The sequence below is a fragment of the Heteronotia binoei genome, chromosome 15 (genome assembly GCF_032191835.1).
Source record: "Heteronotia binoei isolate CCM8104 ecotype False Entrance Well chromosome 15, APGP_CSIRO_Hbin_v1, whole genome shotgun sequence".
NCBI lineage: Eukaryota > Metazoa > Chordata > Lepidosauria > Squamata > Gekkonidae > Heteronotia > Heteronotia binoei.
In genome coordinates, this window is record NC_083237.1 from 21,498,315 (window position 1) to 21,524,674 (window position 26,360).

General features: G+C 44.5%; 1 protein-coding gene across 2 annotated transcripts; it reads left to right on the forward strand.

Annotated features, from left to right (window-relative positions):
• Positions 1–1,200: 1,200 nt before the first annotated feature.
• On the forward strand, positions 1,201–25,508 carry LOC132584762 (up-regulator of cell proliferation-like). 2 transcript variants are annotated; one of them, XM_060256671.1, is made up of 6 exons: positions 1,201–1,265; positions 3,063–3,107; positions 6,892–7,206; positions 15,611–15,733; positions 18,339–18,410; positions 19,629–25,508. In XM_060256671.1, exons 3-6 carry the CDS (start codon positions 6,936–6,938, stop codon positions 24,314–24,316), a joined length of 5,154 nt encoding a protein of 1,717 aa, XP_060112654.1. In that variant the 5' UTR covers positions 1,201–1,265; positions 3,063–3,107; positions 6,892–6,935; the 3' UTR covers positions 24,317–25,508. The 2 variants fall into 2 exon arrangements, with proteins under 2 accessions (XP_060112654.1, XP_060112655.1); XM_060256672.1 differs by lacking the exons at positions 1,201–1,265; positions 3,063–3,107 and having other exon boundaries at positions 6,926–7,206; positions 15,620–15,733.
• The last annotated feature ends 852 nt before the right edge of the window (positions 25,509–26,360 follow it).

A 26,360-nucleotide genomic window follows, 5' to 3' on the forward strand; every position in this document is an offset into this window, starting at 1 on the left:
CACCCCATCGAAGTCCCATCGCTCCTCAAGCCCCACCCTCCTCAGGCTCCACCCCCCAAATCTCCAGCTATTTCCCAACCCAGAGCAGGCAACTTTTAGGGGAGGGACGGTGGCTCAGTGGTAGAGCATCTGCTTGGTAAGCAGAAGGTCCCAGGTTCAATCCCCAACATCTCCAACTAAAAAGGGTCCAGGTAATAGGTGTGAAAAACCTCAGCTTGAGACCCTGGAGAGCCGCTGCCAGTCTGAGTAGACAATACTGACTTTGATGGACCAAGAATCTGATTCAGTATAAGGCAGCTTCGTATGTTCATATGCACATGACCTATCTGCTAACACCAGGAATGGGAAATCGCTGTTTGTATGCAGGAGTGCCAAGTCTCTTGGGACCCCTCTGGCCAGCAATGAGGATACTGGCCAGTAGGGTTGCCAGCCTCCAGGTGGGGCCTGGAGATCTCATGGAATTACATTTGATGTCCAGGTGACAGAGATCAGTTCCACTGGAGGAGATGGCAGCTTTGGAAGGTGGACTCCATGGCATTTCCACCCTGTTGAAGTTCCTCTTCTCACCCTCATCTCCCCATGCTTCACCCTCAAATCCCCAGTAATTTCCCAACCTGGAGTTGGCACCCCTACAAGTGATCAGTAAGCTTCCACAATGTTGCAGTGGCTTCTGGAGCAGCATTGTCAAGAAAGGAATTCTCTTAATCTTTAAGTTGCCAACTGGCCATGAGAAAAATGCCTTGTCTTTTTAGAGGATTGTGGAAATGGGTGGGTGAAGCTTGGGAAAGGCTTTTGTGTTTGCATGCAGCTGCATGTGTTATAAATATTAACATCTCTACAAATAAGAGTTGCCGAGTTTGCCCTGGCCATCAGTGGAGGGCAGGGGAGTGGGGGGTTTCAGCTCCAGGTTGGGGAACTCCTGGGGGTTTGGGGATGGAGCCTGGGGAAGACAGCGACCTCAGTGGGGTACAATGCCGCAGAGTTCACCCTCCAAGGCATCCATCTTCTTCAGGGGGACTGATCTCTGAAGTCTGGAGATGAACTGGAATTCCAGGAGATTCCCAGGTCCCAGTGTCCTGGAGGATGGCATCCCTCCTTACAGCATATCGGTAAACAGCACTTGATCAGTAACTCATGTCAAGGTCACTGGGTTCATAGCTGCTGGTTGGGCCTCTGAGAAAGGAACAGGAAATCATTGGGGGGTTGGAATCCTAGGAATAAGAAAGCTTTCTGTTTCGTTTCTTTGAAGATAATACAGAGTCGAGGTAGAGTGTTTTCAGTCTTTGTTTCTGCATCTGAGGGGAACTGGGGTAAGTTGCTGCTAAATTTTGTCACAAACTAAGAGAGCAAGGAAGTATGAATGGGTGGCTGGGGCTTCAAAGCAAGGAGCTCCTAGTACTTTTATCTCTGTTCTTTCTCCATTTATTTCCAGTGTTTTCTCATTCTGAGATACAAATTCATGGATAGAATTTGGAGGTGGATTTTTCACTCCCTAGTGATTCTTAATGGATCTGTCTTTCCCATCTGAACTGGAGGGTAGGTGACAGGCAGTGTTCCCTCTAAGTTGAGTTAGTGTAGCCTAGCTCACAGATTTTTAGCCTCCAGCTCACACATTTTTGTCTTAACTCATGAAAAATGGCTACAGAGCACAATAATTTATGCAGCAGATCACAGCTTTAATACCAGCAGCTTACAAAGTAGAATTTGTGCTCACAAGACTGCAGCTTGGAGGGAACACAGGTATAATATGCATGGATTTTGACTTCCAAATATGTTTCTTTACTGTAATGATGAGAGCAGGAACCATGAGACTGGTTTTTCAAAAAAAGTGTAGGTCTTTATATGAATCCGTGTATGCTGAGTAGAAAGGGAGTTGCATAGAAAAACTTTTAAAAATCACTGGCTGCGTTTGCTGGAGGGTCCTTGTGCTGAATCTGAACAAGACCTAGTCGTGGTAGGTACTTAATCATGTGTTCATATTACTTTAATAGCTGGAGAACTCCTGGGATTACAATTGATCCCCAGGTGACAGAGATCAGTTCACCTGGAGAAAATGGCTGCTTTGGAAGGTGGAGTCTGACATTATACCTCTTTGAAGTCCCCAAACCCCACCCTCCTAAGGTTCCAACCACCCTCAAAAAAACTCTCAAAAAATTTCCCAATTCAGAGCAGGCACCTCTCCATCCACATGACCCCCCACTTCAGGATCATCAGAAAGGAAGGAGGGGAGGGATATGTCTGCTGGGCACTCCATTATTCCCTATGGAGACAGGTATAATGGAGAATTGATTCATGGGTATCTGGGACTCTGGGGGAGCTGTTTTTTGAGGTAAAGGCACCAAATTTGCAGCATAGCATCCAATAACACTTCTCAAAACACCTTCCAAGTTTCAAAAAGATTGTAACAGGGGGTCCAATTTTATGAGCCCCAAAAGAAGGTGCCCCTAGCTTTCATTATTTCCAGTGGAGGGAAGGTATTTAAAAGGGGTGCAATCTCTTTATGGCCATAACTCCCTTTGGAGTTCAGTTATGCTTGTCACAACCTTGCTCCTGGCTCCACCCCCAAAGTCTCCAGATATTTCTTGAATTGGACCTGGCAATGCTAATACATCTGCCTGCATCAAATATTGACATCTGTACAATCTAGGGTTGCCAGGTCCCCCGTGACCAGCAGGGGAGTGGGGGAGGGGTTCAGCTCCAGGTTGGGAAACTCCTGGAGATTTAGGGGTGGAGTTTGGGGGGGGGGCAGGGACCTCAATGGGGTACAATAGCATAGAGTCCACCTTCCAAAGCATCCATTTTCTCCAGGGGAACTGATCTCTGTAGTCTGGAGATTAATTATATTTTCAGGAGATTCCCCCCCAGGTCCTTGAGCCCCTTAAATCAGCTCTCTTTACTGCATATTGGTAAACAGCATTTGACCTGGGAAGTTAGTGGGTTAATTGCTGCTGATCAAGCCTCTGTTAAGGGAACAGGAAATCATTAGGATGTTGAAATTCCAGGAACAAAAAAGGTTTCTGTTTCATTTATGTGAAAATGATGCAGATTCTGTTCAATTGCAGATACAAACCAAGTGTCTTCCTTGTTTCTGTTTCTGAGGGGAACGGGTAAGTTGCTAATTTTTATAATGAACTAAAGGGGTAAGTATGAATCGGTGGTTGGGGGTTGGAAGCAAGAAGGTTTGTTATGTTACTCTCTGTTGTTTCTCCATTTATTTCCAGTGTCCTTTCCTTTTAAGAAATAAAAGTCATGGATGAAATTTGGAGGTGGATTTTTCCCCTCTCTAGTGGTTCTTATATAATACGTGTGGATTTTGACTTCCAAACATAACATGTTTCTCTACTGTAACGATGAGAGCTAGAACCCTGAGACTGATTTTTCAAAAAAGTGTAGGTCTTTATATGAATTTGTGAATACTGAGCAGGAAGGGACTTACATAAAAAAAATTTAAAACAAAAATCACTGGCTGCATTGCCAGAGGGGGCGTGGTGCTAAATCTGAACAAGACATCGTTGTGGCAGGTACTTAATAATAATGTTTTTATATTACTTTAAACCATCGTGTAATGTTTAGAGTGCTGGGCTTTGCTTAGGAAAACCCATGAAGCGCTCAGAGTAACCTTACTTTCAGGTCACTCACACTACCCTACTTCATAGATAAAAGAGAGGAGGAGAGATCCATATTGGACACTGCTTTGGGTGAGTCTCTGTTGGGGAGAAAAGTGGGATGTAAATGAACGAATGAATGCCACCTTTCAGATATTGGGCACCTAGGCCACAAACAAGAAGGCTAAAATCCTCAAAAATAAAAATCACTGTAACATCAGAACTGTTGTTTCTATCTAGTAAATCTGATCCCATCCTTTCCCAAAGGAGTTTAAGTTATCCTGTATCACTTTCCTTTTTCATTTTCGGTTCACCCCAGCCTAGGGTTGCCAACTCCAGGTTGGGAAATTGAGATTTGGGAGTGGAGGATGGGGTTTGAGGAGGAGAGGGAAATCAGTGGGGTATAGTGCCATACAATCCACCCCCCAAGTAGTCATTTTCTCCAGGATAGTTAGGAGTCCAGTAGCACCTTTAAGACCAACAAATTTTATTGTAGCATAAGCTTTCGAAAAACACAGCTCTCTTCGTCAGATGTTCATTCGCTCAGGACGTCTGATGAAGAGAGCTGTGTTTCTCAGAAGCTTATGTGCTACAATAAAATTTGTTAGTCTTAAAGATACTACTGGACTCTTTAGTATTTTGCAGCAACAGACTAACACCTCTAACTCCCCTGGATCTATTTTCTCCAGGGGAACTGATACTTGTCCGGAAATCAGTTTCAGTTCTTGGAAATCTCCAGGCCTGACCTGGAGACTGGCAACCCTATGAAAACCTTGTAAGACAATCTGGACTGAGAGCATGTGTCTGTTTCAAGGTCACCCAGCTAGCTTCCATGGCTGAGTAGGGATTTGAACCTGGGTCTTCAAGGTCCAAGTCCTTCCCTCTGCCTGTTGTACTGTGCTTAGCTCTGTTACTAAGGAAAAGAAAAGATCCCCTGTGCAAGCACCAGTCGTTTCTGACTCTGGGGTGACGTTGATTTCACAATGTTTTCACTGCAAACTTTTTATGGGGTGGTTTGCCATTGCCTTCCCCAGTCTTTTACACTTTCCCCCCAGCAAACTGGGTACTAATTTTACCGACCTCGGAAGGATGGAAGGCTGAGTCAACCTTGGGCTGGCTACCTGAAACAGCTTTCGCTGGGACAGAACTCACATCGGGAGCAGAGAGTTCAGATCACAGTACTGCAGTACTGCTGCTTTACCACTCTGTGCCACGGGGCCGCTTCTGTTACACCAGTTTGGTGTAGTGGTTAAGTGTGCGGCCTCTTATCTGGGAGAATCGGGTTGGATTCCCCACTCCTCCACTTGCACCTGCTAGCATGGCCTTGGGTCAGCCATAGCTCTGGCAGAGGTTGTCCTTGAAAAGGCAGCTGCTGTGAGCGCCCTCTCAGCCCCACCCACCTCACAGGGTGTCTGTTGTGGGGGAGGAAGGTAAAGGAGATTGTGAGCTGCTCTGAGACTCTTCGGAGTGGAGGGCGGGATATAAATCCAATATCATCTTCTTCTTACTAAACCATGGTGCTAATAAGGCTAATGCTAAAGAAATGGCCTTTTCTTTAGTATAACCAATGTAGGAAGCAAATCTACTTGTTTGGCAGTATTTCCCCCCCCCCCTCCCCTAGCAATGCACCTTTGTCTTTATCCGCTGAGTGACGAGCGAAATTCAGAAGCAAAACTTTATCCTAGGATGCTGGTGGGGAGGGGGGAACCAAAACTCTCTTTGCTTTGGCTCCGGGGAGGGGCGTGCTCTGTTTTTCCCAGGTGCTCATCCCAGCCAGCTTGCCTTGCCAGACTCAGGGTAGGGAGCGGTTCCACAGGGAGCCGCAGGTGCAGTGAGACACACTCCCTTCCCCTCCAGCCACAGAAGTTCTGCATCATCAGTAGGGCGATAGTAGTTACAGCAAACAAAAATAGAACCCCGTTATATAACCTGACTGGAGAGAGTCTCGTTGCCAAAGTCTGGCTGGTGGATTCCAAAAGAGGCAGCTGTCTATCACTGGATTGCAGAATAATTCCTCTATCTCACCTCTGCTCCCCCTTGTATCGCTGCCTAGGTTTATATATGGGAATTGGTGGCCCTTTATAAGAAAACAAAAGCCCTTTCTCTGTAGGGTTGCCAGGTCTGCTTCAAGAAAAATCTGGAGACTTTGGGGGTGGAGACAGGAGACTGGGGGTGGAGCCAGAAGCAAGGGTGTGACAAGCACGACTGTACTCCAAAGGGAGTTCTAGCCATCACATTTAAAGGGACAGCATGCCTTCCCTCCATTTGGAATAATGAAAGATAGGAGCACCTTCTTTTGGGGCTCATAGAATTGGACTCCCTGGTCCAAACTTTTTGAAACTTGGGTGTTTTTTTATTACTCCTCTTGTCCCTAGCACTTGGGCCTCCTGAGTGTGTGTGTGTGTGTGGTTGCAACCTCCTGCGGCAGCCATTTTGTGCTTGCATTTTCCTCCCCGTCAGAATTCCAGACATGCCCTCAGGGTCAAAAAGGCTAAGGACCCCTGGTTTAGACAGAATATAAGTTGCCAAATTGTCAAAAGACTACTCTATGTGTGGTGAAATATTTGGCAGCTGAGGTTAAGTTACATGATAACTAACTTTTAAGTTCTCTTCATAGTAGGGGTGCCAAGTCAGACTCAGGAAATATCTGGGGACTTTGGGGTGGAGCCAGCAGCAAGGTTGTGACAAGTATAATTGAACTCTGAAGGGGGTTCTGACCAAAACATTTAAAGGGAACACACTCTTTAAATGCCTTCCTTTCATTGAAAGTAATGGAGGACAGGGATACCTTCTTTTGGGGTTCATAGAATTGTACCCCTTGGTCCACTCTTTTTGAAACTTGGAGGGTGTTTTGAGGAGAGGCACCAGATGCTAAGATGAGAATTTGATGCCTCTACCTCAAAAAAATAGCTCCCCCAGAGCCCCAGATACTCATCAATCAATTCTTTATTATACCTATGGAGGAGACCAGTTTTCATTGGGAATGATAGAGTGCCCAATGGACATTTCCCTCCACCCCACTTTCTGAAAGCCTGAAGCAGGGGGAGGGATTCCAAACTGGGGGGTTCCCTGTCCCCAACTGGGGATTGGCAACTCTACCTCAGAGATGAGGGTTTGCTGTTTATGACTTCAGCTGTAAAAGCAGTAAGTAAAAAATAAATTGTCAAAAGGGGCCAGACAAGTTAATTTTGACTTTGGATGATGTTCATGAGGGTTTTGTTGCACATGATGGGGTGAGAGTTCTCTGAGCAGGGAAACAGGTCCTTAAAAACCAGATGTGTTTAAGTTTCTTTCTCCAGGATAGTTGCCAAGGCCCCCCCCCACACACACATGGCCTTCGAGACGATCCGGAGGGGCCGTGAAAAGCTCCTCACCTTCCTCCAGAGAGCACCTGAGCTCATCTTGGATGATACAGCCGCCCAGGGCTTCATCTCCGAGGCTGATTATGAAGCTTTGGATAAGCTTCCGAATCCAAAGGAGAAGATGCGCAAACTTTTGGTCAAGGTCCAGATCAAGGGGGAGCAGACCTGCCATCGGTTCCTAGAAGGCATCAGGAGCCTCTTTCCAGATCTGCCGCCAGACCTGTGGCCTCCAGGAAGTGGTGAGTTTGGGATGTGGCTCCATAGTCTGCAGTTGTGTTCTCTAGATCTAATTCATGGTAACCTTGTACATATGACCTTTCGTGAGTGCCAGGGTTGAGAAACCTGCCATGTCATTGATGGCTATGCTTAACCGCTGCTTCCAGTTATATGTAGCTCTGCTCAGACTGTAGCACATTCTCTGTTGACACCTGTGATCTAAGGAGAGGAGGATGCTTCAGTGCCATCTGCGCAGGGTAATTTATCTGCTTACCAAGGAGACAGGAGCTTTTGCCTGGGAACAGGACTATTTGGCCTTAAGAGGGGGAGGAAGGAGGGGTGAGCTTTTGGGTGCTTTTGCTCTATATGTTTCCTAGCCATACTTATGGTCTTTATTCCTGACAAATGCATCCCGTGATGAGTTTGGCTCTGTATGCTGATGAAGCAGAGAAATAACGAGGTCCGCACACATTGCTGGTATGAAACGAGAGATACTTTGGCACCAAAGCAGAACTTAGCCGGCCATAAGCCTCTAAAATGACTAAGTTAAAATCATCCCACATACAGCCAGTTTTACCCCCATCCAAAACAAGCAGGCAGGCCTCACAAGTTATCTGATTCAACATTCTCCACCCCCTTGTATCTCTTTCTAGTACTTTTCCATACCTCCTGTCTCCATGCGTTATCAGCTTCAGCAAGAAACTTCTCTAAGGCCTCTTTGTTATCTAATACACATCCAGAGGCCTCAATGAGGTCACTGTCTCTAATCTAATATAAAACCTTGAATCCACACCCACATGGGGCTGTGTACTTCTAATGGAGGGTTACATCAGACATCTTCTTTTTGAAGGCATAAGCATGCTTTTAGTCATTATTATAGGGGTATTCATTAATTATTCAGGGGTCCCCCTTCACTGACTGACTTCAATAAACTTACTTATGTCTTCATAAGAGAAAGTTTCCACCTGGCTGAACCTCTCATTGAGCTGGGGGTGGGGGGAGGCTAGATCAGTATGCTCCCTCCTGCTCCCAACCTGCTTTCATCCTGCAGTGTCTGAAGAGCCAGATTAACAATTAGGCTAAGTAGGCATTGGCCTATGGGTCCCCATGTCTTTAGGAATCCTGGGCCAGCTTCCCCCCCCTTGCTTATAGCCCTCCCAGCCTTCATGCACAAGCAGCAACTGAGCTGCTCTTTGCCCAATTTGCCAGGTGCAGCTGCTGCTGGTGTTGTTGCCAAGTTTGCCTCTCTCTGCCTCTCCCCTGCAGCTTAGTGAAGGGGGCTTTTAAGAAGGTGCCTGCAGGCTGTGATGGGGCGGGTGCTCAGACTCTGAGATAATTTGTGAGGCGGCCCCCAAGATTTCAACTCCCTGGGGGCCTCCACAGGGTTTAATCTGGCACTGAGAGTCTGACAACTAGCAGGGGGGGGGGGGCAGGGCGGGGCAGAATTCCAGGAGAAAATTTTAAAAGAAAAAAAAAAAGTCCTTGTATAGTTATAGGAAGTTTTGACCATAGAGTTTCTGGCTATTCCTAGAGCTACCTGGAAGTGACAAGGGTGGCTGTAGCAATTGCATAGTTTCTGGTGATTGGTAAAACTACCTTTGTCAATTGAACACAGGAACGCATTCAAGGAATCATCAGGAACTCTGTGGTCAGAACATTCTGGAAGTAGACAGGACTGCTCCCCTTGGACCCCATTTCCACCCACCAGTCAGCTGAACATTGGTGGTCAAGGGGGTGCAGTTGCCTGTACATCTAAGAAATCTGCTGTACATCCACATGTCCTGTGTTCTGGGTTTGTATGTCTCATGAAGATCCCTGTCTGTGAATGCTGAATACTTCTGAGTTGCTGAATCTTACAGCACCTCATAGTAATCCCAATTTTGTCTCAAGAAGTGCTGAATTTCAATGCAGATGAAGTATGTAAAGTGCATCGATTCTATCCTCTTTTGGGGTTACAAGTCTTTTGTGTTAGCACAGGGGGCGGAGGAGAGGTGTCAGCAACCATAGGGAACCAGGTTTACCAAATACTGTCCCTGTTCTTGGTGCTGGCTCGGAGCCATTTAATTCCTGCCTCTCACTTTCCATTTTTCCAAGGCAATCACTTTCCTTGACATTTGATGACTCAGCTCCGATAGCAAGTTTTGCAAACCAAACTTCCTATAGCTAAGTTACTCCCTTGACGCAGACTGACTTCCTTCTTCCTTCTTCTTCATTTGGCTAGAACTTGTTCATGTGTGCCTTTTGAGAGAACTTGTTCATGTCTGCCTTTTGAGAGGAAGCACTGGAGGCTTATAATACTTTAAGATCTGGTTTATCTGCAAGCCACCAAGCATATGACCAAACCAGTGGGCTTGGGTGAGATTCACAGACAAAAGTGTGCACTTTCCATAGCCCCTCTGGCTGCTTTCCAGAGAGTATATTAAGCTGCCTTATGCTCACTTGGATTCATTGGTCCCCTGGTTTAGCATCATCCACTGATGGGAAGTGGCTTTTCAGAGCTAAACTAGGCACTGGGCATCTGTGATCAGATCTGTGATTGTTTAAAATGTCTAGAAAAAGTGTGTGTGTGTGTGATGTCTTTGTAGGGCTGCCAATCCCAAGGTGAGGGCAGGGGATCCCCCGGTTTGGAGGCCTTCCCCCTACTTCAGGATCATCACAAAGTGGGGTTGGGGGAGGGAAGTATCTGCTGGGCACTCCAGTATACCCTATGGAGACCAATTCCTATAGGGTATAATGGAGAATTGATTGGTGGGTATCTGGGGCTCTGGGGGGACTGTGTTTTGAGGTAGAGGCACCAAATGTTCAGCATAGCATCTGGTGCCTCTTCTCAAAACAACCCTGAAGTTTTAAAAAGTTTGGACCAGAGGATCCAATTCTATGAGCCTCCAAAGAAGGTGTCCCTATCCTTCATTATTCCAAATGGAGGGAAGGCACTTAAAAGGAGTGCGGTCCCTTTGGAGTTCAGTCGTGCTTGTCATACCCTTGCTCCTGACTCCACCCCCAAAGTTCCCAGATGTTTCTTGATTCGGACTTCGCAACCTTATGTCTTTGGCTGCTAACTGCTTTATTTCCTCTCTCTCCCATCCCCCTCATCAAGCATCCCTCTCACCCTGGCAGGCAGGTTTCTAATTTAGGGGGGGAAACAACTCCTGATTGTCCTTAACTCTGATTAGCTAGATATAGATATTTGGACTCTTTGTTTTGTGGCCTGATCCTTGTCCTCCCATCTCAAAAAAGCAGCAAGCTAATGGGACATTCATATCCAAAATAATGATTATCATATGGCAGTGGGTTTAGTGCAGCCAGGTGATTCAAAGATAGTCTGGCAGCCTAAAACTCTAGCTGTTTTTGTGGTGAGCCAGGGCGTTTTTGAGGAGGAGAGGTGAGAGAACTGTGTCTGACCCAAGGTCACCCAGCCAGCTTCAAGTTGAAGGAGTGAGGAATTGAACTCAGTTCTCCAGATTAGAGTCCACTGCTCTTAGACCCAGTATGGTGTAGTGGTTAAGTGCGCGGACTCTTAACTGGGAGAACTGGGTTTGATTTCCCACTCCTCCACTTACAGCTGCTGGAATGGCCTTGGGTCAACCATAGCGATCAGGAGTTGTCCTTGAAAGGGCAGCTGCTGTTAGAGCCTTCTCAGCCCCACCCATCTCACAGGGTGTCTATTGTGGGGGGAGAAGATATAGGAGATTGTAAGCCGCTCTGAGTCTCTGATTCAGAGAGAAGGGTGGGGCATAAATCTGCAGTCGTCTTCTTTTTCTTAACCACTACACCAAACTGGCTGTCATCATATCCAGGCTCTTCAGCCATGAGTTCTAGAGGCTTGCTTTAAAAGAAATAAAGCGATAGAGCCAGTGTGGTATAGCAGTTAAGAGCACGAGACTAGTGTCTGGGATACCTGGGTTCGAATCCCCACTCATGCCATGGAAGCGCGCTGGGTGACCTTGGGCCAGTCACACTCCCTCAGCCTAACCTACCTCACAGGGTTGTTGTGAAGATAAAATGGAGGACAGGAGAATGCTGTTGTAAGGCACTTTGGGTCCCTGTTGGCGAGAAAGGTGGGGGTATAAATGAATTAAATAAAGAAATAACAGCAGGGTATGTTTCCTACAAGGGGGATAATGATTCCTGCCCTTGGATGATAGAAAATTTAATAATGCTTGGTTTGTTCAAGTGCCACTGAAGTTCATAGTTCTTTATAGGGTAATGTACGTGAATAAAGCACATCTCTGCCCCAAGGTACTTGTGCAATATAAATTCTGACAGTGAGAAAGACATCTGCAAGCGGGAAAGAGAGATGCAGGTCAGGAGGAATGGACGTGAAGAATCGCATTTATGCAAACTTGGCCTTTAATATGCTGGGGGATATTTGAAAAACAAAGAGGATCGGACTTCTTCTGTGTGTGTCAAGGTGACCCCTGGAAGAACCCTGTTAATTCTGAGCAATATTTGCATTTCTGGATCGTGTTTATGCAATCTTTTTTCCTTCTCCATGTGAGATTTCACCATACTTGATAATGAACTATGGGCCCAATTTGTCACTTTTTCCCCTCTCTTCATAATACCAATGTTTTAGGGGGTTTTCCCCTTTGCCCTCTAATTTTTGGCTTTTTGACACCAGCTTTGGATCCACTCAGAGGTCAGCAACAGGATATGAAACTTCCTTTGTTGCAACTTTATTATCAGAAATTCAGGTCAATATCGGGGAACTGTTGGCTAAGGACTTCCTCCATCTTTCCCGTTTCCTCTCAACATCTTTTTATTATCACATTTGTTTCCTGCCTTTCTTCCTTTGTGGAGCTCAAGACAGCTTTGATGGGCTTCTTGAGAAGGCTTTCCATGATGCAGGCACTGACCCAACCATCAGGAAGTTAAACCATATGCAAAATGGGGGAAGGGATTGTTTACATAAGACATCCTAAATATAAGCATTTACTGTAATTTAAATATAGTTGTTCATTATAGAAGAAGAAGATATTGGATTTATATCCTGTCCTCCACTCCTAATCTCATAGTCTCAGAACGGCTCACAATCTCCTTTACCTTCCTCCCCCACAACAGACACCCTGTGAGGTGGGTGGGCCTGAGAGGACTCTCACAGCAGCTGCCCTTTCAAGGACAACCTTTGTCAGAGCTATGGCTGACCCAAGGCCATTCCAGCAGCTGCAAGTGGAGGAGTGGGGAATCAAACCCGGTTCTCCCAGATAAGTGTCTTCACACTTAACCACTACACCAAACTGGCTCTCAGAAGAAGATACTGGATTTATATCCCACTCTTCACTCTAAATCTCAGAGTAGCTTACAATCTCTTTTACCTTCCTCCCCCACAACAGACACCCTATGAGGTAGGTGGGGCTGAGAGCTCTGACAGAAGCTGGCCCTTCAAGGACAACTCTTCGAGAGCTATGGCTGACCCAAGGCCATTCCAGCAGCTGCAAGCGGAGGAGTGGGGAATCAAACCCGGTTCTCCCAGATAAAAGCCTGAGCACTTAACCACTACACCAAACTGGCTCTTGCAACTACTGGCTCTGCTAACTTAAATCAGGTGGTGGCTGGAGATCTCCTGGGATTTCAATTGATCTCCAGGGGTTAGAGATCAGTTCTGTGGAGAAAATGGCCACTTTGGAAGGTGGACTCTATGGCATTATACTCCCATCCTCCTTCTCAGACTCCACCTCTAAAATCAATAACTTCCTAACCCAGAGCTGGTGACCCTGTGTTTCACACAGTGACCAGCCTCTTCCCCTTAAGGCCAATGAACAGGGCAGAAAGGCAAAGGCCTTCCCCTGATGTCGCCTCCCCAGACTGGTATTCAGAGGTTTACAGGGCCCCTGGGGCCGCCTTAAATATTCACACAGAATGATACAGTTAAGAAATAATGTTTGTCTGAGAAGCCATCTGCCTCCATGTAGTGCTTGGGAATAAGAGCTATGGTGTGGTCACTGTTGTTCCATGACTAGGAACACGTGGATCTTGTTGGGCAGTTAGCAGAAGAATAAAGTTGCTTTGAATATCAACAGGGCAGGAGTGTTGGCCATCCAAGGCCATATGCCTCCTATTCAGGCCTACTCCTTATCCAAACACCCCGGGTTCGTAAACTGCTGTAAATCTCTCCCTCAAAAGGATGCCAATGTCTTTTCCGCTGCAGCTCTCCTCTTTTCCCTGCTATAGCATGCCTTATCAGAGTTCCTAGACCTTGAGATATTACCATTACCCTAACAATTAACACTAGCCAGAGTCATTTGGTGTTGCCTGCCAGATAAGGAATGCAGGAATGTACCTGTGAGAGTTGGTTTCAGTTTTTGGCAGGGAGACTGAAAGGCTAAACATGAAGAATAAATGCAGGAATAAATCTATTTCTGCTACTCCTTTTAATATAAAGATGTGCTGAACCCAGTGTGTTCCACACTGTTGAGATGGCTGCAGGAGTTGTTGCCATTAGGACCTCTAGGTCCAAGTTGAAAGGATGTAAAGAAAACCTCTAGAAGCGTATTATTTATCTCTTCAGTAATTCCTGAAAATATGAGGTTGGCTCTCCTGTTCCTGTCTGAAGTCATTGCCAGCTGGCTAGATAACTGATCTATTTTTGTTTATTTTTACTTGCAAGTTCCTTAGCTAAATTAGCCGTCTGAGTTGTATCTCTGAGTTCTTCAGCAATATTCGAAACAGCTTCGTTCACTGTTTTGATTTCTTCCGATAGCTGCCCCAGTGAGGCTGTTACTATATTTTGAAAAGCAGACAGTTGCTCAGATAACTCCCTAATTGTCTTCGCCATTCCTCACACTTTACTAGGCCTAATGACAGCTTGTATTCGCTCAGGGCATTGCCTCCTTAGAAGAGTAAAAAAAATAGTTGTTTTCTTACCCTTGGAGCGCTCAGATAAGACTTCTTTCAGTCACCAAAGACTCCTACAGCAATTTCCTCTTACTATTAGCCTTGAGGATGGGCTTATCTCAATTTATTTGAGCTTTTAGTAATTTATGCTGAGGAGAGAACAGGCCAGCTGTTGGTTTTCTTCAGCGCATGTAAGGTGATTGCTCTCTGATATGTTGCAGTTAGCTGTGGACTACGGGCATCACAGTTTGCTCTTTTTATAGTGCAGTGCATTCAGTCTATAGATTTATCCATTGCACGTTTCTCCTGCCTTTCCTCAATGTTGGTGGTGGGGTGCCTGTGGTCCTGTCCTCCATTTCATCCTCTCACTAAGCGTGTGTGAGTGTGAGTGAGTGAGAGAGAGAGACTGAGCCAAGATTACCTAGTGAGCTTAATGGCATAGTGAGACTAGTCTCCTAGACTTCCCCTCTAATAACTCCATCACATGAGCGCTGCATTCCTGGTTTAGCTTTCCAGGGAAAGTATTCCATAACTCTAAACCACAGGAGGAGACTGTGACACTTACATTACCCGCAAACACAGCTACCGTGCTGCACCTGTTGTCACCTGAGCAGGGCCAGTCCTGCCATTAGGCAAACAAGATGATTGTCTAGGTTGCTGGCCAATTGGGTGCCCCCCATGTGACTCGGTGATGCTATCAGTGCAGGGGTGGGGCACCAGGAGTTACCCTTGCCTAGGATGCCAGACAGGCTAGGGCCGGCCCTGCACCTAAGCTTCCCATATACAGTCAGCAGGGATTCTCGTGTATTTCTGCATACCACTATCTTGTACACATGACCGGAAAATGCAGCCTTGGATATTATGGGGTAGCATCAACGTTTAAAGCTTCCGTTGTCAGGATCATAATATCCCACCAAAGCCAGCCCCGTTGCCCCCTTCCAAGGGGGTCACTTTGCTGACATTCATTGTTACCCCAGCAACTATAGGTGATATCTAAGTGTCACACACAGATTCAGTGCCAGTACCATATGATGACTGAATGGGGCTTCCTTCAAAGGCTTAACTGGTGTGTGTGGGGGGGCTTCAGTAGGCAAAACTGTGAAGTGGTAAAGATTCAACTCACCCCCTCCCAGTGTGCTTCAGTTCTACTCAGAGCCATCCATGTCTGAAGTGTACTTCTTGTCTCTCAACCCTGGGTGTCCCAGCCCTTGCTGACAGGACCTCCATAGCAAAGGGCAATGGTACCTCTGTTTGCAATGACATAATGCATAGCCCAAGGCACCCCACAGGCCCTCCCATTCACTCATTCCTGCCTGTCGTAATTGAAGGTATCTGGGTAAGAGTTTAATCACTGTCTGTTTCTGGAAAATAGAAAATAATACTGGGGGTGTGGAATGGGGGCAGAAGCTGGGAAGAGTCTGCATATTTTAAAGTTTCTTAAGTAATGATTCCAAAGTGCGGGGGGGGGGGCAGGTTTAAGGGTGGAAATCTATGTTTCTGGTGTGTGCGTGTCTGAGGGGTGAATAAGGCAACTGAATAGCAACCTTTACCCATCTGTAGCTCTTTTTATTCTTTTTGCTTCCTCCCCTCTAGTGTGCTCAGATCTAAAGCAAGGAGATGGTTCTCCTGATAAGGTTTTGGTCAACAGTGGGCCAGAAAATTCAGAAGCGGAAGCAGTGAAAGTGAAGGAAGAACTATCAACCAAGGATTCAAAAGGTATACAAATTGTTCTGTGTTGCTATTCCCTGTGTCAGAACATGACTTGGCTCCCTCCCCGTACATTTATTTCTATTTTTCCCATTTTTTTTCTTCCACTCTTCTTCCAAGGAGCTTATAGTAGCATACGTGGTTCTTTTTTCTCCGTTTGATCATCACAACAACCATGTGAGGTAGGCAGGGCTTTTTTTGAGCAGGAATGCACAGGAACACAGTTCCAGCTGGCTTGGTGTCAGGGTGTGGCCTAATATGCAAATGAGCTCCTGCTGGGCTTTGTCTACAAAAGCGCAAGACAATTGTGATGTCAGGGGGTGTGGCCTAATCTGCAAATGAGTTCCTGTTGGGCTTTTTCTACAGAAAAAACCCCTGGAGGTAGGATAGGTTGCCAGAGAGCAAGTGGCTGAAAGTCACCCAGCACAGTTCAGGCAGAGTGGGAATTTGCGCCTGGGTGTCCTAGACTCTAGTATGACATTCAACCATTATGCCACACTAGTTCCCCAGATGCCAAAGTGTGGGTTATGGTCCCTTTCTGCTAGCAGAGGTCATGCTGGGTCTTACACGCCAGCCCCCCCCCCCCCCCAAACCAGCCTATTAAGGTAATGTTATAATTGTGCAAATCAAAATAGAAAAGGAAGTCAGTTTTTCAAATAACATTAGTCACCTATGTAGGAAGGACAGTCTTGTTTCAGCAAGGCCTGTCCTTTGTGAGATGTTGCATTCTTCATCAAATGTGCAGTCTGATTCTCCGAATATTGCATCACACTGACTGCTATGCAGACGTTATCGGTTCTGCAGAATAAGTAGTGTTGCTACAACATTTGATAAGACTTTGATAAGATTTCTAAGTAGGCTTCAATAACGCAATGGCACAAAAAACTTTGCATCATAAACATGCCTTTGTTTTTTTTACTAATGAATCATGAGGAATGTTAGAATCAAGAATGAGGGGTACTGGACTTGATTCAGTCTTTGGATCTGTTGAATCATCTAGCAACAGCTCCTGTGTGCCCTCTGGAGGCCACACAATCCAGGTTCCAGCCTCATACTCAGAATATTTGTGAGGAAGGGGATATCAAGGGATTTTTCTTTCTTTAAGATTATTTTTTTATTCCCAAATAATACCATTGTGTGAACATCAGTCTTCCTATTTCAAATAATAAAGCCTTCTTGAATTTGTCCTAACCTGAATGTTTTTAATTGGTTGTTTGAGTAAGGTTTTTAAAATGCTGCTACAGTTTTTAAAGTGTAGATAAAACTTTCACTCCAAAAATGGAGAGTTAGATTCTATTGAAAAAATAGGTTTGAGTTTACGATGACCAACTGGCCTGCAAAAATACTGACAGAGGCTGGGAATGAAGCTTTTTGTGGCGTAGAAGTAAATATTTATTTATTTTTATTTATTTAAAACATTCATGAGTTGCCTTTCTTTATGGAACTCAAGGCGGCTTACAACATAGAAAAATATATATAACATAAAATACACAAAAACATAAAAATAAGAGTACCTGGAAAATAATATCCCATGAAACATCTTTTTCCAGGCCTGTTAGCAACCCTACATGAGCCCTCAAGTAGGAAGTAGTTAAACATCTGATGTAGGGTCAAGTAGACTGGTACCCTGCTATCTAGCAATCACAATTTTGTTCTTTCCTTCCTCCTCAGAATGACATATGTCCTATGTGGTTCTCCCCTCCTCCATTTTATTTTTAAAAGAACCCTGTGAAATATGTTAGGCTGAGGGACAGCCCAAAGTCACTCATGGGTGAATGAGGATTTAACCTCCAGCATTTTAATTATTCTCACACGGGCATCTTCTTTTCCTCTGCTGATGTTTTAGCTCTATAAAGTGGCTACTGGTGAACAGGTGATGGCAAAAGAAACTGCCATCCTAGGATGATGGGGTATGCCATAGAGGCCAGCCAAACATCAGCGGTCTTCTGCCACTGAGGTAGACTGGCTGGTTGGCAGCTGGCCCTTCCTCACACGGAAACATCACAAGGATCTTCACAGTATGACTGAAGAGATGTGTATGCAAGAAAATATTTTTAAACAGTATGTTCATTTTAAAAGGCATCTTGTTGAGCAGAACTTCTGCCTGAAATGTTGAAGACCTACTATTGGAATGATGCATGACTTCATTTCCTGAGATTTTGCAATCAGCTCTGCTTCTTGTGGCAGCCATTTTGTGGTTGTGCCCCACATCAAAATTCCAAAGGTGTTCCAAAAGGTTAGGGCCCCCTGGTCTAGGCCCTGAGATTTCCTCTCATCCCAAACTGACTTTTTACTTCCGCTTCAGCACTCATATTCACTCCCTGACTGAACCTTCAGCACTCATATTCACTCCCTGACTGAACCTTCCCTCTCAGCCTTTAGAACATTTATAAACATTCTCTGTAACTTCACAGCACCCAGTTAACGAGTCAGGGGAAGGGAATTTAGCCCCTGTGGCTTGTCTGGATATTTATTTATTTATTTTATGATTTATATCCCGCCCTTCCCAACGAGTGGCTCAGGGCGGCTTACAGGGCGGCTTATTCGCATGTCTTAAAGAAGAAGTAGCTGCTAATTCTCTTCCTTAATTTTCTGTTTTTTCCCTCTTTTCCAGACAAAGAATTAGAAAATGTATCTGGCATTCAAGAACCTGATCAGGAAGCGATGGAGACAGAAAGTTTTGATGGTGAGGACTGTGATTGGAGGAAGGAGGAAATGGTGCCTTTCCTTGCTGGGAAATCCCCTTAGATTAAGGTTCCCTGGAAAGTAATCTGGTAATCAACTGCTGCCACTTGTAACCTCCTGAAAACATCTAGACTGACCTGATAAGAAGGTAGTCTTCCAGCATAGTACTGCAGTACTAACAAAATACCTTATAGCCAACTCAGTGGCACTCATGTAGCCTAGCACCTGATAATGTCACATAAGGATCCACTTTCTTCTCAGTGACTGCCCATGACAAATGGATTATCTGGTCCACACTGAACTATCTTTTGTCAAAAAGGGATTAAGTCTGCCAGAACAGAAGTGTCAGAAGTTTATTTTGTACAATCTGTATACTCTGTATTTAGAAAAAATATTCTTTCCCCCCCTCCTACCTACAGAAGGATGTTCAGTGACATTGTGAGTGTTAATATTATTTCTAAAATCCCTACAGTAGATAGCCTTTGTATGGACAGCTAATTAGGGAACACAATCCCTTTCCTTCCTGCATACAATCTAAAGTAGGAACTAGATGGTCTTATCCCATGTTTCCTTCACCGGCAGAAGCTGGAGGCACTTAGAAGGGACAATCACTGAGAAGAAAGTGGATTCTTTAACCAACTCTTGTTCTCTGATTCTTCATTGCTACTATAAACATTTTTTAAAGTTTTGTTGTTCCTCAGTAAAGGTCCTCCAACCATGAAGCAACAGTTTACCTCAACCAAGATGGCTGCCTTGAATAAACAGCCGCCAACATTTATAGTTACTTAGTTACTTTGCTGTGAGAAGCCAGAGTGGAATAACTGTCATCTTCTCACACACCTGCTCCAATGTGGTGAAAAAGTATTTTAAATTGGGGACCAGAGAGGTTGAAAGGAAAGAAATACTTGGGAAAAGGAGGGAGGAAAGCAAAATTTCCTTCAGAAAAAAAAGAGAGGTGCCACTATAGCAAAGGCCCTGCTCCTCTGTGTCAAAATTATATCATCTTGCAATCAGGGCCTACCAAGCAGGCCTTTGAGTACAATTGGCAAACAGGCTGATACAGGGAAAGGCAGTTTCTCTTACACAACTGCCTGACACACATCTAAAAATGCTTCTTATCCTCCTTTGCTCAGCCTTTCCTCCCATCCTAAGGCAAATTTTCCTCTCACTTCTAAAGTTTTCATACCTTATAAGTACTAACTCTCCTCCTTTTCCACAGAAGGGGTTAAGAGCTTCCTGATGAAGTTGGGTCTCCACAAGCGATGCATGAAACTCACCATGGGAGAAATCTTGGAGATCAACTCAGAAAGCCTCACACCAGTGGCTCCTCAGACACTGGAAGATTTACCTCAGCACTTCTTGAGAAAACTAATGGCTCTCAGTGGGACAGCCAGAAATACAGACCTTGGGCACCAGGATGAGGAAGAGTCAAATGAGGAGGTTGATATGGATGATGAAGGGTTCTTTTTGAGAGGAATGAACTCTGAGGTTTCTGTAAACCCCCTTGATGTCCTTTGTGCTGTCTTGTTCTGCTCTGACAGCTTCCTTCAACAGGAGATCTTCCTCAAAATGTCCATGTGCCAGTTTGCCCTCCCTTTGATCCTGCCACCTCCCAAATGTACCTTTATGCTCTGGGCTCTAAGGGACATTGTGAGAAAATGGAGGCCTCACTGCCTGGTAGAGCAGAGAGGCTTTAGAGAGGATAGCCTGGTGCAAACATCCATGCCAACCATTTCTTTTGTGCGGATTGGCAGATCCAGCCTCTCTAAATCCAGGCTTCTCAATGAGGTCCTCAGCTCCCCTCAACAGCATCATGACTTCTTTATACACAGGGATATGGAGTGCGGGAGTGCTCCACGAGAGATCAGTGATGGGCTGGTAGAAATTGCCTGGTATTTTCCTGCAGGGAGGGAAAATTCAGATCTCTTCCCAGAGCCTGTGGCCATTACAAATCTTCGTGGGGACATAGAGTCACACTGGCCGCAATTCAGCTTTTTAACAGAGGTTTCATCAGCTGTGTTCATCCTTACAGAGAACATGTCTGACAAGCAATATGACATGCTAGCCACTCTCCAGGGCTCAACATCTAAATACTACTTTATCTTGAACGTGGATGGTGAGAAATCAAAGGAAACACTGAAGTTCCTGAACAAACTCGCACCACTGTTGAGCATGACCAAATCACAAATACTGCTGAAAGAAAGGAATAAAAATACCACAGAATTTGTAAAGAAATTCCGGTCAACCATAAGGAACATTGTTAACTCTCCTCAAAAGGTGATCAGTATTCAAGAAATGGCAAAGGTCAGCCAAGAACTGGGGATCCAGACTGATGAAGACACAAAGGCCTGCCAGAATGGCACTTTGCATGGCAATGAAATTATTGAAGAAATAGAAGATGTTGTGGCCTACAAGAAGGAAATGTTGAAACTTCAAGGGGACTTGTGGAGAAACCTGGCCAAAGTGGAGAAAGAACTGTGCAGGATGAAAAGGCAAGCTGATATGCCAGCTGAAGATTACAAGGCTCAACTGAGAAAAAAATTGATAGCCTTACGCTCACAGCAGAATCAATGTGACCTCACTAATGGAATAACAAAATTTATTAATGGAATACAGCAGCTTCACCCAGTGGAGAAAAGTTATTTCCTGAAATGGCTGAAGTTCAACCTGGATTGCACTGCTAGGAAAAACTTGTCAAATTTAAGAGAACAGTATAAAGAACTTTACCACACTGCGGGAAATGATCCACGACAGCTAGCACAGCTGGATGAATTAATTTCCACCAGTTCGTTAGGTGTGGAACACTTCATGCGTGAGCTGGGGCAGTTTTATGAAGCAGAGTACATGATGGTAAAGGAAGGCAAGATAACTGAGGAATGTAGACAGTTTGTACTTCTGCCAGACATAGCTGCTGATCTAATGCTGGAAGGGTTTCCAATGGAGTTGATTGATGGAGATGCATCTAACATTCCCCTGCAGTGGATAATTGATGTTTTGACTGCACTTCATTCCAAACTAGGGGGCAAGTCCAGGATGAAGGTTCTAACAGTATTGGGTGTCCAGAGCACTGGCAAATCTACCCTTCTCAATACTATGTTTGGACTACAGTTTGCAGTCAGCAGTGGCCGATGTACTCGAGGGGCATTCATGACACTCCTAAGAGTCTCAGAGGATTTCCAGAAAGAGCTCAGTTGCAATTTCATCTTGGTGATAGACACAGAAGGACTGAAAGCCCCTGAGCTGGCTAAATTGGAGGACAGCTATGAACATGATAATGAATTGGCTACCCTGGTGATCGGACTGAGTGACATAACTCTTGTGAACCTGGCCATGGAGAATGCCACTGAGATGAAGGATATCCTGCAGATTGTAGTCCATGCCTTTCTGAGGATGGAGGAAACCGGGCACAAACCCAACTGCCAGTTTGTTCACCAGAATGTCAGTGATGTTTCTGCCCATGATCAAAACATGAGGGACAGGAAACGTCTCCTAGAGCAGCTCAATGATATGACCAGAGCTGCAGCGAGAATGGAGAAACAATTCAGGGAAGTGTCCTTTTCAGATATTATGGACTACAATCCAGAAAAACACAACTGGTACATCCCTGGTTTGTGGCACGGAGTCCCACCCATGGCCCCAGTAAACATGGGATATAGCGAGGGTGTGTCAGATCTGAAAAGATCCCTGTTTGAATATATGAAGACTTGCTCCCAAAACAGACGTTCCAAAGACATCCCCCAGTTTGTAGAATGGGTGAGAAGCCTGTGGAATGCTGTGAAACATGAAAATTTTATCTTCAGCTTCCGTAACAGCCTTGTAGCTGATGCTTACAATCAACTCTCAGCAAAGTATTCAGAATGGGAATGGGATTTCCAGAAGGAGATGCATCTGTGGGTGTCCAAAGCTGATACCACAATTCAAAATCAGTCCCTAGAAGATATAGAGTCAGGTGCATTAGACAAATTGAGATTAGAAGCTGATCAGAAATTGTGTGATGGCCAACAAAAGATGTTACAGTGCATACAGAACTATTTTGAGAGTGACAGAGACAGTCTGCATCTCATAGAAAAGTACAGAGAAGATTTCATTAGAAGTGCAAAAGGTCTCCGGGAACAGCTGGAAAGCTACTGCATTAAGAAGTGTCAGCAGGCCTTCCTCATACGCAAGGGGCAGAGTAAGATAGATAGTCTTCAGGCCAAGTATGTGAAAACCATGGAAGGGAAGGTAAACAAGCTTCTGGAAGAGTGTAAAAGAAAGAAGTCCAAGTTAAATTCTTTTGAACTGAATAAAGAATTTAAGAAAATGTGGAAGGAAACCTTGCTGGAGTTGCCACCTAGTAATTTAACTCGCCGTGAAATTTATACAGATTTCCACTTTCAGCTCCAAAAAGATCTTGAAGTACGGGGCGGCTTTGCCAACCAACTCTTCCAGAGGCTGCCCTGCTTTTCAGCCCGTCCCAGGCGTCCTTTCACCATGCAAGATTGTTATCTAGAAAAATCATTCATGAGAACATTAAAAGGTCTGTTATACAAGGATTATATCCAAGAACTAGATGAATATACCCGATCCTTGATTTGCAAATGTGAGAGTTATGTCACAGAGAAAGTCAGCACAAAAGGAGACTACGATGAAACATATTGCCGTGAGTTGCTGAGAATGATCAATGAACAGCTTCAAGGAAAAGATTTTCGAAACCTTCACACTACCATTCATTTTGAAGTGGATCTGAAATATTTCATTCTGGGAAAAGCAGCTAATGCTTTTCAGAAAATGCATACCAAATTCTTTGAGGCAAACAACCCTCATCGATGTCTAGAAAAACTCAAACCTCAATACTTATCCACCTTCAAAGACCTTTACTATGAGAAGGACGCTTGTCAGAAAAGAGCCAAGGATTTTTGCGATTTGTGTCTAAAACCAGCTCTTGTGGACCACCTCCACAAGAGACTTGGGATAGAAATAGTAGATGATCTCCTCAGCAGCGGGCAATCCCTTCAGTATGGAAGTAGGAGCTTCTTTCAGTTCACAGTGCAGAAGACATTGCTTGAAGAGCAAAACTTTGAGGACTATGTCGAGTACATAAACAGGTATGAGAAGTTTGTGAAATCTTGGATACAGGCACACCTATTAGACCATTACAAAGAGAGAGAAGAGTTAGCCATCTTGGAGCGAGGAATCCTGTCTACTGTAATGAAGAAGGCAAAAGAGGTTCTGGAGAGGCATGAGAATGAAACTGAGCCTTTGGCTGAATTCTTGGAGCATTTTTGCCAGAAGCTGAGTGAAGAGCTTGTAATCTCAAAAGACAGTTTGGATGTCATCCTCTTCAATAACACTGCCAATGCTAAATCTTTCTCAGCTGAGGTACAGGCCTGTATCCCCACAGTGATAGAAGACATCCTTTCAGAGAATTTCAAGATGAGTGTTGAAGCTATACTTTTAAACCTTCCATTCAAGCCACAGGATGAAATCTTCAAGCGTGTGTTTGGCTGTGGGAAACAGTGCCCTTTCTGTAAAGTCCCCTGTGAAGCTGGAGGTGGCGGTCACCAAGAACACTTCGCATCAGTCCATCGGCCTGAAGGGTTAGGCCGGTATCGTGATTATACAACAAACATACTTGTTTATTCCTTATGTTCATCTAGCGTTAGTTCCAATGGGAACTTTAGAAATAGTGACACAGCTGGAAAATGGCATCCTTATAAACAGTATCGCCAGCACTATCCTGACTGGCGCATCCAACCCGATGCTAGCATCACAGCCTCAGATTATTGGAAGTTTGTGTTCAAAGAATTCAATCAGCAGTTTGCTAAAGAATATGATGCCCTCCCTGCTGATCTCCCTGAGGACTGGGAAAGATTAACCAAACAGCAGGCCCTGGAAAGCATCCAAGAAACCTTTAATATGAAATAACAAAGGTTGCCTTTTTCAGCTTGACTCCCAACTGCCTGGAAATACTGTCTGTAGTTAACACAAATGACTCTACACCTCTAAACTGTAACGTTATTGGCATGGTGTGGTGATCTCTAGAACTCTGAGCTGGCATGGATTTTTCTTGCTGCAGTTCTGGGGGACAGAAAGTGAAAATGAGCCCAGTAAGCCCAAACTAGACAATTAGGCTTAAACTGTTTCTGTGACTAAAAAGTTTTATAATAACGTATAGCAGTCACAGTGCCACAATGGAAAGCAAATAATGGAATGCAAATAATCCAAAATGCAGTGAGTTCTGCCCTCCATTTTGCCAGACACAGAACTTATGAAGGAAAAATCCAGGTGACACTGTTGTATCTTAAATAATCACTGTGAAGATTATACTGTAGATCTGGTTTCCCCAGCATGGTAGCCATGGAGTGGCCTCCAGGTGTACCTGGAAGGGGGGCAAAATGGGTTTTTTTGAGTTTTTGCTGCTTATGGTATAACACAGACAGTGACTTTATGTTAAGGTATTTTATGTAAAGAATCTTTTTTTATTTCTACATAAATTCATTAGATATGTGCCAAATGAAGGCTGATACTGCCAGGTGAAGGTTTCTTAGTTAGTCCAATAAGTATATTTATTTTGTGCGGAAGCCTTTTCAAACAATATGTTAATTCTAAAAGGCATCCTGTTAAACATTTTGTGTCAGCATTCCAAAGGTACCGCAGCTTGGAAAAAGTTTGTGAGCCACAATAGTTCAACCTGGTAATAAAAGAAGCCCAAGGACTGATATTCCATTTCAGGCCATGTGTACCTGGTGTTCCTAAACCATCACAGCTATGGCTGTTGGGAAAAACCATATCTGAAAAGAGCTGGAAACTGATTGGATAATTCACAGAACAAGACTATCCAGCTTATTCAGAAAGTGAATTATTAATATTATTTACTGCCATTCTATTAAAGTTAATACGTGCCTGAGAAATTCCTTACTCTTGTAATAAGTCACTGATGTCCTTTGTACCCCAAAACTTGTTTTCCTGGAATCAACTGTGCATACAGATGTCCCTAAATTCATACCTGTTCTTTTGAATAGTTACACTCATGAATAAGCAGGGGCAGTGCACTCTCTTTCCTGTGGGCTTTTTTCAAATGTTTGCATCTGTTCAATAAATAACTTTAATTTGTGCAGATTGGTCTTTTGGTGATATTCTGCTCAGGTATTTATTAATTTGCATTTATAGTCTGCCTTTCTCACTTTGACTTGAGGCTGATTGTGAGTCAATGCAATCGCTAGCCTTTTCCCATCAAGTTTGCTGGGGATAAAGCGTTTATGACTGGAGAAGGCGATGGCAAACCAAGTCTGCTGTGAAAATGTCGTGATGCGACAGTCATCCCAGAGTAGGAAATGACTGGTGCTTGTACAGGGGACTATCTTTACCTGAGGTGGTCGTCAACTAGCCTAAAGAAGAATCCAAGGATTGGGGGGGGGGGGGCAGGAATTTGCTCACTGCTTTGCAATTTTAGTTGGTCCTCCTGCAGATGTTTTGTCATCCTCCTCTTACTAATCATGGCTCCCCACTGGTGGAATCAATTACCAGAGGAGGTGCAGGCCCTGTGAAGTCTTGCTCAGTTCCTCAGGGCCTGCAAGACTACCCCCTTTCAGCTGGCTTTCTCTTAATGCAGATTCTGCTGTACTGTCGCTACGAAAATCTGTAGATGAATACGATCAAAACATTTTGAAAATGTAGCACCGAGTATGATTGCATAAGATTGTTGGTTTTAATTAGATGGTTTTAAGGGAATGTTAAGGAAATTGTATAATGTTGTAGATGGTTGTTTTATTATGTAATCTTTGTATTTTATATTGTGTTGTGAGCCGCCCTGAGCCTGCTTTGGCGGGGAGGGTGGGATATAAATTAAATGTTGTTATTATTATTACTAAGTTTTGAGTGGACAAAGTTTGAGTCCAGCGGCACTTTTAAGACCACCAAAGTTTATTTTCGATTATAAGCTTTCCTGTGCATGTACACAAGTTTCAGC

Coding starts and splice junctions, on each gene's coding strand:
- LOC132584762 (XM_060256671.1), top strand. CDS start 6,936: ATGGCCTTCGAGACGATCCGGAGGGGCCGTGAAAAGCTCCTCACCTTC. Junction 15,734..18,338: donor ATCAACCAAGGATTCAAAAG/GTATACAAATTG, acceptor CCTCTTTTCCAG/ACAAAGAATTAGAAAATGTA. Junction 18,411..19,628: donor GGAGACAGAAAGTTTTGATG/GTGAGGACTGTG, acceptor CCTTTTCCACAG/AAGGGGTTAAGAGCTTCCTG.